Raw genomic sequence first — 14614 nt, forward strand, 5'->3', positions numbered from 1 at the left:
AGGGTTGCCATATTTCAAAAGGTGAAAATACAGACAGACACAAAAGTGGTTGAGATTTATTTTATTTTTTTTGCAAAGTTGTATCCCCCCCCCCCAGGTTGACCTTACCTGGACTTATTGTCCCCCTCTCACCTGGTCTCTCATGTCCTCCTGAAGTTCCATCAGGATCTGGTTGAAAAGGGTGAGTTGTTTCACAAGGGCCCTGGTTTGCTCCCCTGTCACAACAATGGGGGAAAGTCAATTGCCTCGACTTATTTATTTTTATGGAAAATCCATTTATGTACAAGAAAAACCACCTCAGAAGGTGTTTTACAAATGCTGAAAGAAATGCTGAAATCATCAGCAAGAAAGCAACCGTTTAAAACATTTGGAAAATAATTAAGATCGTTGATAATCTAAAAAGCCAGGTCAAAACACAGGCCAGTCTTCTACAGGTCTGGATAGGGTTGCCGAAACAAAGATGTTTTTAGCAGGCACTGAAAAGTGTATCGCAAAGGTGTCTGCCTGACGTCAACAGTTCAGGTGCTGCCCAGCTAAAAGATTAACCTCTTACAAATGCAGAATGAGTATTATGTGGCACGTGTAACAGAACCGGTTCCACTGATCAAAGCTATCAAATGGGAATATTTGGGGTAAAGCAATCTCCGCAGGTAAACTAGTCCCAAGCTGTTAAGGGCTTTATGTACTGCTAGTAACACCTCACAGGGGTCCGCAAGCTTTTTCAGCAGGGGGCCGGTCCACTGTCCCTCAGACCTTGTGGGGGGCCGGACTATATTTTTTGTGGGGGGGAGAACGATTTCCTATGCCCCATAAATAACCCAGAGATGCATTTTAAATAAAAGGACACATTCTACTCATGTAAAAACACGCTGATTTCTGGACCATCCACGGGCCGGATTTAGAAGGCAATTGGGCCGGATCCGGCCCCCAGGCCTTAGTTTGCCCACTCACGCCTTAAGACTTAAGATGCTTGAACCAAGAACATCATTGCCCGCACCACCCAACAAGCTCTGTAACTGAGGGAAAAGCTTGTGCTTAAGAAGACAAGATTTGTTCTGAGACACACATGGATGAGGGGGAGGTAACAAAGGAGAAGTCATCAGACTCACCAAAGAGGGAATTGATCACGTTGGATACTGAAAGGGAAAAGAAAACAGAAATAAGATGCTATGAAAGGACTTGAAGAAGTTCAATAATGCACTGTCAGTTGCTGGTGGCCTCAAAACGGGGATGTGGGCCTCTGCTATCAGAATACAGTGGATCCTCCGTTGTCGAACGTAATCCGTTTTAGAAGACCGTTCGACTTCCGAAATGTTCAATAACCGAGGCGCAATTACCAGTTGGTAAATTTCTTTTTAAAAAATGGAGAAATGCTTCGACTTCCGAGGCACGTTCGAAAACGGAAGCATTCACTTCAGGGTTGTTGGCATTTGGGTTCCGAATTGTTCAACTTCTGAAATGTTAGACAACCGAGGTTCCACTGTAACTCAGAGGCCACATTCACAGCATCCATTTAAAATGCTCTCATCCCACTTTAAGCAGCCCTGGCTTCCCCAAAAATATTATGGGACCTGTAATGTGTTAAAGATACCGAAATTGTTTAGGAAACCCCTGCTATCCCTCCCAGCCCCGAACTACAATTCCCAGAGTTCTCTGTGAGATTGGATTGACTGTTAAACCACTCTGGGAATTGTAGCTTGGGGTGGGTGGGGAATAAGAGGTCTCCTTACAACTCTTAGCGCCCTGAACAAACGGCAGCTCCCAGAATCCTTTGGGGTTAAAGCGGTCTGACACGGCTTTAAACGGGTTGTGTGAATGCGGCCGTAGTGAGAATGCTCCACAGGACTCTGAGCCCAGATCCTGAACGTGAACGGAATATCCCGCTCTGGCCGTGCAAATGAAAAGCCGAAGAAATCCTTACCTGTGTTCTGCATGGATTCATCCCCCTGGAAGGGGCATTCGCTTAAGGCTCCAACGCGGCTCATTGAACCTCCAAGAATCAGCTTCAGGGATTCCAAGAAACCCTAAGATGGAAATGGGGGTGAGGAGCAGTGTCAGTACACCTAGGTTGCAATCCCCTAAATGGGGGCAAGTGAGACTAGTAAAGTTCAAGGGCCACATTCGCCTTCCAGGGGCCACATGCAGGCGGTGGGTGGAGCCAGAAGCAAAAGTGGGAGGAGCAATGAATGCAATGCCCCCCCTCCCTTTGTACGGTAGGCTGGTTATTGCAAACACCCCTCTCGAATTCTTCTTCCGGGCAGGCTATTTTAAATCATGAGGAATTCAAGGACACATTCCAGCCTGGCAAAAACATTATAGGAGGGTGCAGGGGTATGGCTTGGGAAAGACTTATGAGGGCCAGATACTGATTTGCCCCAGGCTTCCTCAACCTCTGCCCTCCAGATGTTTTGAGACTACAATTCCCAGCATCCCTGACCACTGGTCCTGCTAGCTAAGGATCATGGGAGTTGTAGGCCAAAAACATCTGGAGGGCCGAGTTTGAGGAAGCCTGCCTTTTGCCAGTCAACTTATCTCACCCAACCCTACCTCACAAGGTTGCTGTACGGATAAACGGCTCAGGACCTCAATACCTCAAGGACCGCCTCTCTCCATATGAACCAACCTGGACCCTGAGGTCTTCCTCTGAGGTCCTTCTTTGTGTGTTTCCTCCATGTGAGGTACGGAGGGTTGCAACACAAGATCGGGTCTTTTCTGTGGTGGCTCCCTGTTTGTGGAATGATCTCTCCAGGGAGGCTCAACTGGAGCCTTCATTATATACCATTAGGAGAAAATGTTCCTCTTCAGCAAAGCCTTTGGCTGACGAATATAAGATGCATTTTTAAATGTGTCGTGGAAAGGGAGAGGTGGATTATTGGCTTGGTTTTTGTTCTTGTTTTTATTATGTGCTTTGTGGTTTTTATATTGTAATTTTACGCCCTGAGATCTACAGGTATAGGGTGGAATACAAATTTAATTATAAATAATAATCTAATAATAAAATGAGGGAGTGCTGTAAGAGAGGAAGGCTGAATTTTTCTTCGTTAACATAAATCAGCTTCGTAACGTAATAAAAAGCTTCAGCCATTATCTTATGGAGGAAACAGAAAGGTCAGCTCTTAAAGATCCTATGGGCATTGTGAGAATTAAAACAGCACCACAGGAGCCAACTCCTAATAAAATATTTGAGGGGGCCGGGGGCCCCCAAAGTTGATGGACATTGCCATTCTAATGGTGCATCATGTCATGCGAGTATGTGTGGCAGGGCTTAGTTGCCCCCCCCCATTAAGTAGTGGGCTGACAAAGCACACGACACAGAGATTTCTCCAAGTGGTTCTTTATAATCCAAGTTGTCAGCCCTGATCATCACACTCTCCCTAGAGATCTTGCAAACCAAGATGGCCCCTTTCTGTATTGCCCCTACCTTTCATTTGCATAGCCCCGCCCTTCACTTCCCATCCCATTTGTACATTGAAAAGTATCAGAGAAATCAGTGTATTATATAAAAGGCAAACTATCATAATATTGATGACATCTAAAGTAAAAAGTGTTTGGTTTTATTCTAAGCCTTAATTGGAGCTTTAGTCGCCTTACCCAAACAGCATATTATAGCAGTTCAACAACGAACACCATTTATGTAAAAATTAATAATAATGGGGGGGGGTGTTATTGGGTTATTGTTTTTAACTTTGATTTTGTATATTGTGATCTTTTCTGTGAACCAATCAATCAATCAATCAATCACTCCCTTGATCACACTAAAGGGTGACGGAACGTCGGCAGCAGCTGGGCTGTTCTCCTCCTCCCTTACCTGCGAGCGGAGGTAGCCTTTCTGTCCCGTCCGAACCTCCACCGCCTCCACCTGCTCCGGGTCGAGGGGCGCCATCTCAGGCTGCCCGGCGCTGGAGTCCACTAGCTTGCAGTCCACGTAAAGCTCCACCGAGAGGCGGCCACCTTGCAGGCCGCTCATCCGCAGGAGGGCGGTGTGGCTGCGCCCATCGACCAGGTTGGTGTTCTGCAGGTTCACCGAATGCAACTTCCCGTCGGCACGCAGGTATCGGAGGTGGACTGGGGGGAGAGAAAGAAAGAGAAGGGATGGGCATGATGTTCAAAGCTGTGTACAGTCGTACCTTGGTTTTGAAACAGCTTAGTTCTCGAACGTTTTGGATCCCAAACGCCGCAAACCCGGAAATGACTGTTCCATTTTGTGAACTATTTTTGGAAGCGGAACGTCCGACGGGGCTTCAGTGGCTTCCGATTGGCTGCAGGAGTTTCCTGCAGCCAATCAGAAGCCACGCTTCAGTTCTGAACATTTTGGAAGTCAAACGGACTTCCGGAACGGATTCCGTTCAACTTCCAAGGTACGACTGCAAATGCTATAGTTGTGATGGCCAACTCCTTAGACATGTAAATGGATTCACCCCGATAACTGTCCCCAGTTAAATACAGTGGTACCTCGGGTTACATACGCTTCAGGTTACATACGCTTCAGTTTACAGACTCCGCTAACCCAGAAATAGTACCTCGGGTTAAGAACTTTGCTTCAGGATGAGAACAGAAACCACACGGTGGCACAGCGGCAGCAGGAGGCCCCATTAGCTAAAGTGGTGCTTCAGGTTAAGAACAGTTTCAGGTTAAGAACAGACCTCTGGAACGAATTAAGTACTTAACCCGAGATACCACTGTATAGCGGACACACGGCACACCAATTAAACGAATTTCTACAATTTACCACAGGCTATCTTTGGGGGGGTCTTGTGTGTGGGGGGGGCTTCATTCCAAGAGTCTCAGGCAGGGGTTGATTGAACAACAAAAGTTTTATTTACGGAGAAAAAAGGTTGGTAAAACAAAGTTGGGTCAGGAGATGCGTTTCTTTCAGGTAGAAGTTAACTTATTACAGTGGTACCTCGGTTTACGAACTTAATCTGTTCCTGAAGTCCGTTCTTAAACCAAATCCATTCTGAAACTGAGGCGCAGTTTCCCTAATGAGGCCTCCTGCTGCCGGTGCCCCACTTTTCGGCTTCCGTTCATAGACTGAGGTAAAGTTTGCAAACCAGAACACTACTTCTGGTTTTGCAGAGTTCGTAAACTGAATACAGTGGTACCTCGGGTTACAGACGCTTCAGGTTACAGACTCCGCTAACCCAGAAATATTACCTCAGGTTAAGAACTTTGTTTCAGGATGAGAACAGAAATCTTGCTCTGGTGGCATGATGGCGGCAGGAGGCCCCATTAGCTAAAGAGGTGCTTCAGTTTAAGAACAGTTTCAGATTAAGAACAGACCTCCGGAATGAATTAAGTTCTTGACCTGAGGTACCACTGTAGTTCATTAACAGGACTGTTCGTAAAACAAGGTACCACTGTACTTAAGCTCAGGACCTTTTTTTTCCCAGCTGGAGCAACAGTTAGGAATCGGCTTGCAATTTTTTTTTAAAAAAACCCCAACCAATCTGGGAATTGTAGTTTGTTATAGGTGCTAAGAGTTTTTAGGAGACCCCCTTCCTACAATTCTCAGAGCGGCTTAGTGCTCGATCTCTCTTCCCAGGCAACTCCAGGAATCAGAGGGGAACAGGGGGACTCTGAACGACTCCCGGCGCCTTTAACAAACTACAGTTCCCAGGGGTCTTTGCAGGAGGGGAGCTGTGGCAAATGCTGCTTTAAATGCTCAGTGCAGGTGGGCCCTGAGACATTCTGGGCCCTTTTCTTTCCCCCTGGCGCCTGGACAGGGTGGCGGGTTCAGATCCTAGGTCTCCTCACTCTCACTCACCTTTGTTGGTCTTGCCCACCACTGTGGCTTCAAGCCAGCGGCTGTTGTCCTTCTTGTAGTAAAGCCCAAATAACACCCCGCCTTGCTTGGGGGGCAGGCGGAAGGTGGAGAGCAGGTAGAGGTCACGGACGGTCAGCAGCTCCGTGCGGATCTTCTCGGCCACATTGGCCATATGCCTGGGCTCCGTCACCGACAGGAGGTCAAGTACTAGGGGAGGAGCAGCGGGAGAGCAAAGGTCAGGCATTGGCAGAACCGGCTGTCCATCACAGAAGAAAAAGAGTTTGCGTCGTGGCACTTTCTCTCTCTGCCTGTCTGATGCATAGCTCGGTGGGGGGAACAACTGCTTTGCGTCCAGAACGTCTGAGGTTCAATCTCTAAGTGGCATCTTCACACAGGGTGGCTTGAAACCCTGGAGAGAGCTGCTGCCAGCCAGTGTAGACAATACTGAACTAGATGGACCAACGGCCTGATTCATAGAATCATAGAATTGCGTGGTGAGTTCCCGCCCCCCCCCCAGTGAAAATAAAGACACATGACACAGTTATTAAGGTTAATGGGCTAAATAAGGCCACAACTTCGTTGGTTACAGGTGATGAGTGGTATTGGCTTAGGCACATAGCTGTCAACTGTCCCTTATTTGGCGGGAAACTCCCTTATCCCAGCGCCGTGTCCCGCTGCTGTCCCTTATTGATGATGTCCCTTAAATTTTCCGGGTTTCAAAGGAAGCAGCTCCTCTCCCTCCCTCCCTGCCGGCCAGGGAGGAGGGAGGCTCCAACTGTGTTGCTTGGCTGCGTTGCTCACCCAATAAGGAGTCTAAGAACGACTGGAGGGTGGAGCTTGCATGCTTTGTGCCAATCAAATCGGCTGCGTTGCCTGGGGACTCGCCTTTGCTCAGCGCTTCCCAGCAGAGAGGTGACGGTGGTTTTCCTTGCTGCATCCCCTTTGCCGGGTTGCTGCGCTGTGGGAACCACCGCTTGAGGCTTTGTTTGGCTGCTGGCTGGGCTTTCTGCCTTTGGCTCGGAGGGGCTCAGAAGTTGAACATACCTGTGCTTGGAAAATCCCTTATTTTGGCTGCTGATTCCTTATTTTGGCTGCTCGATTCCTTATTTTCGAGGCTGCTGGTCCCTTATTTTCAAATATGTAAGTTGACAGCTATGCTTAGGCATTGGTCCTAATCGACTATATCCAGCTTCAGTCTGTCCGCTTGAAGATCGGGAAGGGTTAACCACCAGTAGGGGGAGTCCTGCTGATTCACATCAACTAGGAATTCCCCCGGGGTCACTGCTCGGGGGTGTGCCTTAGGCCCTCAGCTCCATAGGCTTCAGATAGGGCCATGCCCCCCGGAATCCTTTATTGGAATACCCTTCAATATGTGGGGCAGGTGATGGCGCTTCCTCCCCTCTTCCATCTACATAACAATATCATACCAATACCTAACTGCTAATACAGTGGTGCCTCACAAGACGAAATTAATTCGTTCCGCGAGTTTTGTCGTCTTGTGATTTTTTTCGTCTTGCGAAGCATGGTGTCGGAAAAGTTTTGGAAAAGCTTCAAAAAATCACCAAAGTCTTCAAAAACCTCAAAAAAGGCTACCACACCGTGTGCTATGAGTTGCTCCTCGAAGTCAAGTTGCAACTGTATTAACGGTGTTAAGAAAAAGGAAACAAACTTGCAAGACGTTTCCATCTTGCGAAGCAAGCCCATAGGGAAAATCGTCTTGCGAAGGAGCTCAAAAAACAAAAAACCCTTTCGTCTTGCGAGTTTTCCATCTTGCGAGGCATTCGTCTTGCGAGGTACCACTGTACCAAGAAAGTTGTGACGATTTGCTACGAGGCAGGCGAAAACCAAGTGGCTGGTGCCAATTTGCCAAGTGGAAAAAATTCCTACCAGGCCCCTCAACGGCGACCAACCAAGGTCCATAGCAAGGTCAAGGACGAAAGCCTTAAAGGGTGGGAGGGTGGGGAAAGCATGAACAGCTGGAGGTGACAAAAGAGGGAGATCCCCGTCTGCACCAGCGATAAATGGGGCAGGCCATGCCCCCCCGAGCCAGCCAAATTGACTGTCCAGGGGCTGACGCGGCCAGGGATTCCCTCAATTGCGCGGAGGCTGAGAGCCAGCCACCGTGTGCGTGGTGGGGGCAGGAAGCCTGCAACACCACCTCCTTTGGCAGGGCGGAAGTGGCTTTGTAGTGTTGGGATCATCTCATTCAACTCCCCGCAATGCAGAAATATGCAGCTGTCCCATATAGGGCTTGAATCTGCAACCTCGATGTTATCAGCACCACATTCCAACCAACTGAGAACCATGAGGACTGGAACCTTACCGGTCTATTTAAGGCAGGCATAGGCAAACCCAGATGTTTTGGGACTGCAACTCCCATCATCCCTAGCTAACAGGACCAGTGGTCAGGGGTGATGGGAATTGTAGTCTCAAAACATCTGGAGGGCCGAGTTTGGCTATGCCTGATTTAAGGGAAGGGCCATAGCTCGGTGGTGGGATCTCTGCTCTGTGTGAACAAAATCCTGGGTTCGAGTCCCGGTATCTCTAGGTAGGGCTGGAAGAGACTCCCTTGCTAAAACCCTGGAGAGCTGCTGCCAGTCAGTGCAGTCAGTACCAACCAATGGTAAGAGGCAGCTGCCTATGCGAGCCAAGAAGGCCACAGACAATTTCCAAGTGTTCTGCAGGACGGCGGGAAAGTTTGGCTCAGGAAAAGATGCTGCGCTTTTAGAGCCAAGCGCAACTCCTGATCTCCACACAAGGTGGCGGGCTAGATGAGTTTCAACCTTTCCCAACCCTCCACCTAAAGTAAGGTCTTCTTGACTTTAGGATTTTATTCCACACCCTCCAACATTTCTCCTATGAAAATAGGGACATCCCATTCCACAATGATGATTTTACTATTTATACCCCATGCATCTTCCTGGGTTGCCCCAGCCACTCTAAGCAGCTTCCAACATATATAAAAACATAATAAAACATTAAACATTTTTAACAAACCTTCCCAGTACAGGATTGCCTCCACACCCTCCAACATTTCTCCAATGAAAATGGGGATGTCCTAAGGAAAAGGAGGACATTCCAGGATCAAATAAAAAAAGAGACGCCTTCTCTAAATCAGGGATGTCCCTGGAAAATAGGGGCACTTGGAGGGTCTGTTATTCTCATCTACCTTGATTTCTCTGCCCTCCTTTCACATCAGGATAATTTACTGCATTTCCAGAACAAAATGCAACCATCCAGCTTGTTCCTGTGTCAAAACATTATCCACTGCAATGCAATTTCATGTGTGTGTGTGTTTCGTTTTTATGATTGGAATTATTATAATTTAAAGGCGGGGTGTGTTGCCTTGAGTGTGTCTAGCTGAATGTCTCTTTCATTTGCAGCCGGAGCAGACAATGTGGCAGGACTGGCCCACTCACCCAACCTTCATGTAACTGAGTCACTGCATACCAGGATGGAGACTGGTGTAGCAGGGAGGTCAGCGCAGTGGGAACATACTGGCAGGAAGTCTAGTTCTGCTGGTGAGTTTGCACCGGGTCAACTTTGCTGCTGCTGAGCCCTGCCTCTCTCCAACTCAGTATGCCGCCTGCTGCCTCACTCCAGAAAGGATATTGTTTAGCTGGGAAAGGTTCAGGGAAGCGAAATTAAAATTACCAAGGGGATGGACTGAAAGGTTGCAGTGTCTGGGAATTCTTAGTTTAGAGAAAAGGTGATATGAAAGAAGTTTATAAAAATTATGCCCAGCATGGAGAAATTGGATAGGGAAAAGTTTTTCTCCCTCTCTTATAACGCTAGAGCTCATGAATATCCAATCAGTGGCGGGACGTGGGGTGGGGGCCAGAGGGACGGCTTCCCCAGGTGAAAAATTGTTAGGGGCACAAAATTTTGACACCCGGTGCTGCTTCAACATAGCTGCGCGCTTGCATCGCTGGGCTCTGTTCAAAACGGCTTCTCTGTGCAAACCAGGAACTGACCTCTCCAGACAATGGAATGGCTCTTCTTTTCTTATCTCTGCAGCTTCAGGGCAGTTGAATGCCTCCGTTTCCCTCCCGCCCCCCCACACACGCTGCCCCGGGCACTAGCAACCCATGCTACACCACTGCAATGAAGCTGAATGTTGGAACAGATAAAAGAAAGTCTTTCTTTGTTAAACTGTGGAACTCACTCCCACAAGAGGCATTGATGGCCACCAGCCTGGATGGCTTTAAAAAAGGTAAAGGGACCCCTGACCATTAGGTCCAGCCGTGACTGACTCTGGGGTTGCGGCGCTCATCTCGCTTTATTGGCTGAGGGAGCCGGCGTACAGCTTCCGGGTCATGTGGCCAGCAGGACTAAGCCGCTTCTGGCGAACCAGAGCAGTGCACGGAAACGCCATTTACCTTCCCGCCAGAGCGGTACCTATTTATCTACTTGCACTTTGACGTGCTTTCGAACTGCTAGGTTGGCAGGAGCAGGGACCGAGCAACGGGAGCTCACCTTGTCGCGGGGATTCGAACCGCCGACCTTCTGATCGGCAAATCCTAGGCTCTGTGGTTTAACACACAGCGCCACCCGCGTGCCTTGGATGGCTTTAAGAGGACAAATTCTTGGAGGAAAAGGCTGTCCATGGCTACTAGCCATGACGGCTACATTCTACCTCTACTGTCAGATGCATTCTGCCTCTCGGTACCCGTTGCAGGGAGTCGCAAGTGGGCAGAGTGTTCTTGTGCCCAGGTCCTGGTCGGCCACTGCGAGAGTAGATGGAGTAGATTGGCCCTTGGCCTGGTCCAGCAGGCTGTCCTTGTGTGCTTATGGAAGGCACGGCAAATCCTGGGGAAAGGGGGCCTCCGGCTTGCAGCCTTCCAGCCCGATATTTATTTACAAGAATGGATTGAGCACACTGTCTCCGTTCAAGCACACAGAAGCCTTTGCATCTACTGGGGGGTTCTGTGGTCTCCTTCTGGGCAGGAGGAGAGGGTCCATATTCACAGCCTCGCCACCCGCCCCGGACCAGACCTCCCAAAGGTGTGTGCGGTGTCTGATAAAGAGTCCACCTGGAACATCTTCGGATTCCACTCCCTGGCACAGAAGTCGGGGCAGATCCTGCCCAGAACTTTGAGTACAAACAGATTAACTATATAGAGCTAAAACCAGGAATACCGTTAACACTTAATTTGGACAGCTGCTACGGAAAGGAATGTTACAGCCGTTGGAGACGATTTGGCCCCTGGATGGATTAACAGCTTGCCTGGTTTTTTTGTGTGGGGGGGGGATTGGCTGCCAGTCTGAGCAGCACAGAACCTTGTCACAGAGTTAAGCATAAGAGGAAAAGACCATAGGAAGAAGCTGCCTTACACTGAAACAACTATTGGTCCATCTAGGCTAGTGTTGCCTACACTGACTGGCAGCAGCTTTCCTGGAGTTCAGACCGGGGTCTTTTTCCCAGTCCTACCTGGATATGGTGGGAATTGAACCTGGGACCTTCTGCATACAAATCAGGGGCTTGATTCATCCTCTGTTCACACATGCATCGGGACAAAGCATCGGAATGGACTGCGCCACTTGGACTCCAAGTGAAGGGGAGGTTTTATTCCACCCCTCCGCAACACACACAAATGCTCCTCTCTGTAAAAAGCTCCCTGCCCATTGCTCTCCCTGAAGTGCTACATTTCTCCTCACAGAGAGTTCAATTGTTTTTTGTATGTGGAGGGAGAAGCTTCTCAAAGTGTCTGGAGTGATACAGTCCATTCTATTGCTTTATTTTGGTTATCTGTAGACCCTGATTGAATGGTCTGTACCACTTTAGGCCATAGGAGAGAAGCACCACTTCCGAATGCTCCTCCACATTAAGATGACAACAAATCCCCGCAAGCAGAAACACAGCTCATCAGGGAGATGTGTCCTAGGAGACCAACGCTTTGCCTTTGGAGCTGGCTTTCTCCATGCAGGGAAAGGATGGTGTTAATGCAGGGCAGCATTCAAAAATGTGGCACCCCCCCCCAACAACATTTGAAGCGTTGAACTCTTAAACTTACGATATTATCTCAGTCCCCCTCTACTTCTCCACCATCACACTTCCTATTTTGATCACTTGTTAGATTTGCAGAACTAAGAACAACAGCACCAATATATTGCTTTATTTATCGATACTAAACTATTTCTTTTTTGAATTATGGTGCTGGAGGAGACTCTTGAGAGTCCCATGGACTGCATGCAGGAAGATCAAACCTCTCCATTCTGAAGGAGATCAGCCCTGAGTGCTCACTGGAAGGACAGATCCTGAAGCTGAGGCTCCAATACTTTGGCCACCTCATGAGAAGAGAAGACTCCCTGGAAAAGACCCTGATGCTGGGAAAGATGGAGGGCACAAGAAGAAGGGGACGAGAGAGGACAAGATGGTTGGACAGTGTTCTCCAAGCAATGAACATGAGTTTGACCAAACTGCGGGAGGCAGTGGAAGACAGGAGTGCCTGGCGTACTCTGGTCCAGGGTGTCACGAAGAGTTGGACACAACTAAACAACAACAAACTATTTCTTTACATTGACAGCCAGTGAACCTTAAATGTTTAGAATATCTAAGTGGAGAGAGTCGGGTTCAGAAGCTCAGCGTCTCTTGGCTCAGCCTACCTCGAAGGGTTGTTGTGAGGAAAAAGGGAGAAGGAAGAGGATGTAAACTACCTTGAGCTTCTCGGAGAAGAGAGAGGGGGGGGAATAGAAGGATGATTTAAAAAGCAGATCCAAACGTGTGTGTCATGGGATTAGAGATGGCCATAGTGACTTGGGGACAGGGAGGGTTAAATTGTTGTCCTCCTTGCCGTCTTCCCTTCCTTCTCTTACTCAGAGTTTCACCATTTGCTTTGCAGGCTAAAGGTCTCGCTTTCAATCCCTGGCATCTCCAGCAGGGCCGAGAATGCCGTCGTCCCGCCTCCCAAACCCTGGAGACTCCCTGTCCAAGATAGCTGGACTAAGAGTCTGACTGCGAGGAAACATCTTGCTGAAATCAGCCCTTAATCCAGAGTCATGAGGACTGGAATCTTACTTTAGATTTAAGGGAAGGACTATTGCTCAGAAGCAGAGCATCTTCTTTGCATGCGGAGGGTTCAGTCCCCGGTGGCATTTCCAGGTGAGGCAGGAAAAGATACCTGCTAGGTGGAGCAGCAGTCCGAAGCTCCTGTTTAAATCAGCCTCCCAACATGAGAAGGAACCTGGGACATTCTGAATTCAAACCACATGCTCTGCTGTTAGGTGGTGGTTCTTCCCAGAAATGTGAATCAAGAATCCAGACCTTGTGGTTTCGGATAAAAGGTCGACAGTATTGAGCCAGCTGGACCAATGGTCTGGCTATTGATCAGTGCCCTCTCTTGTGATTTAAAACAACCATGAGGACTAGAATCCTACTCTACATTTAGAAAAGGACCATTTTTGCATTCGGCCGATTTAAACAGATTGTCTCATATACAAGTCAGACCACTTGGTCCATCAAACTCAGGACTGTCGACACTGACTGGCAGCAATTGGACCATTGGGTCCACCTAGCTCGGCATTACCAACACTGACTAGCCCCATGCTGCCAACACTGATCAGCAGCAAAAAAGACCACTGAGTCTGTCTAGCTCTGGATTGTCGACACTGACCGGCAGCAATCAGACCGCTGGGCAGCAATTGGACCATTGGGTCCCCCTAGCTTGGCGTTACCAACACTCACTCCGTCCATCTAGCTCCGTGCTGCCAACACTGACCGGCAGCAATCCGACCACCGGGTCCGCCTGGTCGACACTGACCGGCAGCAATCCGACCACTGGGTCCGCCTGGTCGACACTGGCTGGCAGCATCTCTCCAGCAATCCCTCCCCGTGATCGAACCCGGCACCTTCTGCCCCTAAACCAGAGCTCGGGCAGCGCTTCCGGACGAGCGAGCCCTTCGGGGATCGAACCCGGGACTTTGGCTGGGCTTGGACCGAGCGCGCCGTCCCCGCCGCCCGCTTACCTTGCAGCCCCTGCCTGGCTGCGCCCGCTGCGCCCAGGAGGAGGAGAAGGAGGAGCGGGAGGCGGCGGAGGGCGGCCGGGGGTCTTCGCAGGAGCCGCTCCATCCTCGCAGCTTCCAGGCGCAGGAGGAGGAGCGGGGCGTGGACGGGCGGCCGGCGGGGCGGCCGGCGGCGGGGGCGGCGGATGGGGGCGCTCCGAGGAAGGGGCGGCGCCGCCGCAGGGACAAAGGGCAGCCGAGGCTCGCTTGCAACGGCGCGGCCGTAGAAGCGCTGTCTCCTCCGGCGTCCCTCGCTCCCCTTCCGCGAGCCGAGCCCTCCCTGCCTCTGCGCCCGCGGATCGGGGTGGGGGGCACGGATCGGGGGGAACAGGGCGGGGTAGGGATGCTCTGCTCGCCCTCCCCGAAAAAAAGGAAAAGGGAGCACGACTACAGGACCTCGCCTGTCCTCAACGCGGATCAAGTCGCGGCGTCCGGGCTCCTGTCCCTTTAAGGAGTCGCTTGCAGTCGCGGGTTTCCATCTGATGTGGCTTCTCTCTCGCGCGCTCCCCCCCGCCCACTAACACACATCAAAAAGATTTCAATGAGTGGAGAAAGCTGCACGGGGTGGAATTTTCCGTCCCGGGATCGCTCTTAAAGCGGCAGGATACTCTGCTGGACCGGATCGAAAGAGGGTTCCCTCCAGTTGGGCTTTCCATCCGGTGGCCAAGCCAAGTAAACAGCATAATCCTGCCACAGGGGCAGTAGAATATGCCCCTCTGCTGTCCTTGTGCCCGGTAACTGGTAATGAGGTAGACTGCCCCTGATCCTGGAGGCTCAGTTCTTGGTCTTCAGGGCAGATAGATAGATAGATAGATAGATAGATAGATAGATAGAGAGATAATTTATTAT

General features: G+C 49.9%; 1 protein-coding gene across 3 annotated transcripts in view; it reads right to left on the minus strand.

Annotated features, from left to right (window-relative positions):
* The window catches only part of THBS3 (thrombospondin 3), a 56053-nt gene that overhangs the window by 24797 nt on the left and 16642 nt on the right, over positions 1–14614 (minus strand). Inside the window, exons 1-6 of one of the 3 annotated variants that reach the window (XM_077920662.1) lie at positions 14162–14240; positions 5765–5971; positions 3809–4065; positions 1922–2024; positions 1110–1136; positions 133–215 (exon numbers count right to left, since the gene is read on the minus strand). In XM_077920662.1, the coding sequence (XP_077776788.1) occupies positions 133–215; positions 1110–1136; positions 1922–2024; positions 3809–4065; positions 5765–5936 (642 nt within the window). In that variant the 5' untranslated portion in view covers positions 5937–5971; positions 14162–14240. Of the gene's footprint in view, positions 1–132; positions 216–1109; positions 1137–1921; positions 2025–3808; positions 4066–5764; positions 5972–13729; positions 14013–14161; positions 14241–14614 lie in introns of those variants that run through there. The other 2 variants (XM_077920660.1, XM_077920661.1) reach the window with 2 other exon arrangements.

The sequence above is a fragment of the Podarcis muralis genome, chromosome 16 (genome assembly GCF_964188315.1).
Source record: "Podarcis muralis chromosome 16, rPodMur119.hap1.1, whole genome shotgun sequence".
NCBI lineage: Eukaryota > Metazoa > Chordata > Lepidosauria > Squamata > Lacertidae > Podarcis > Podarcis muralis.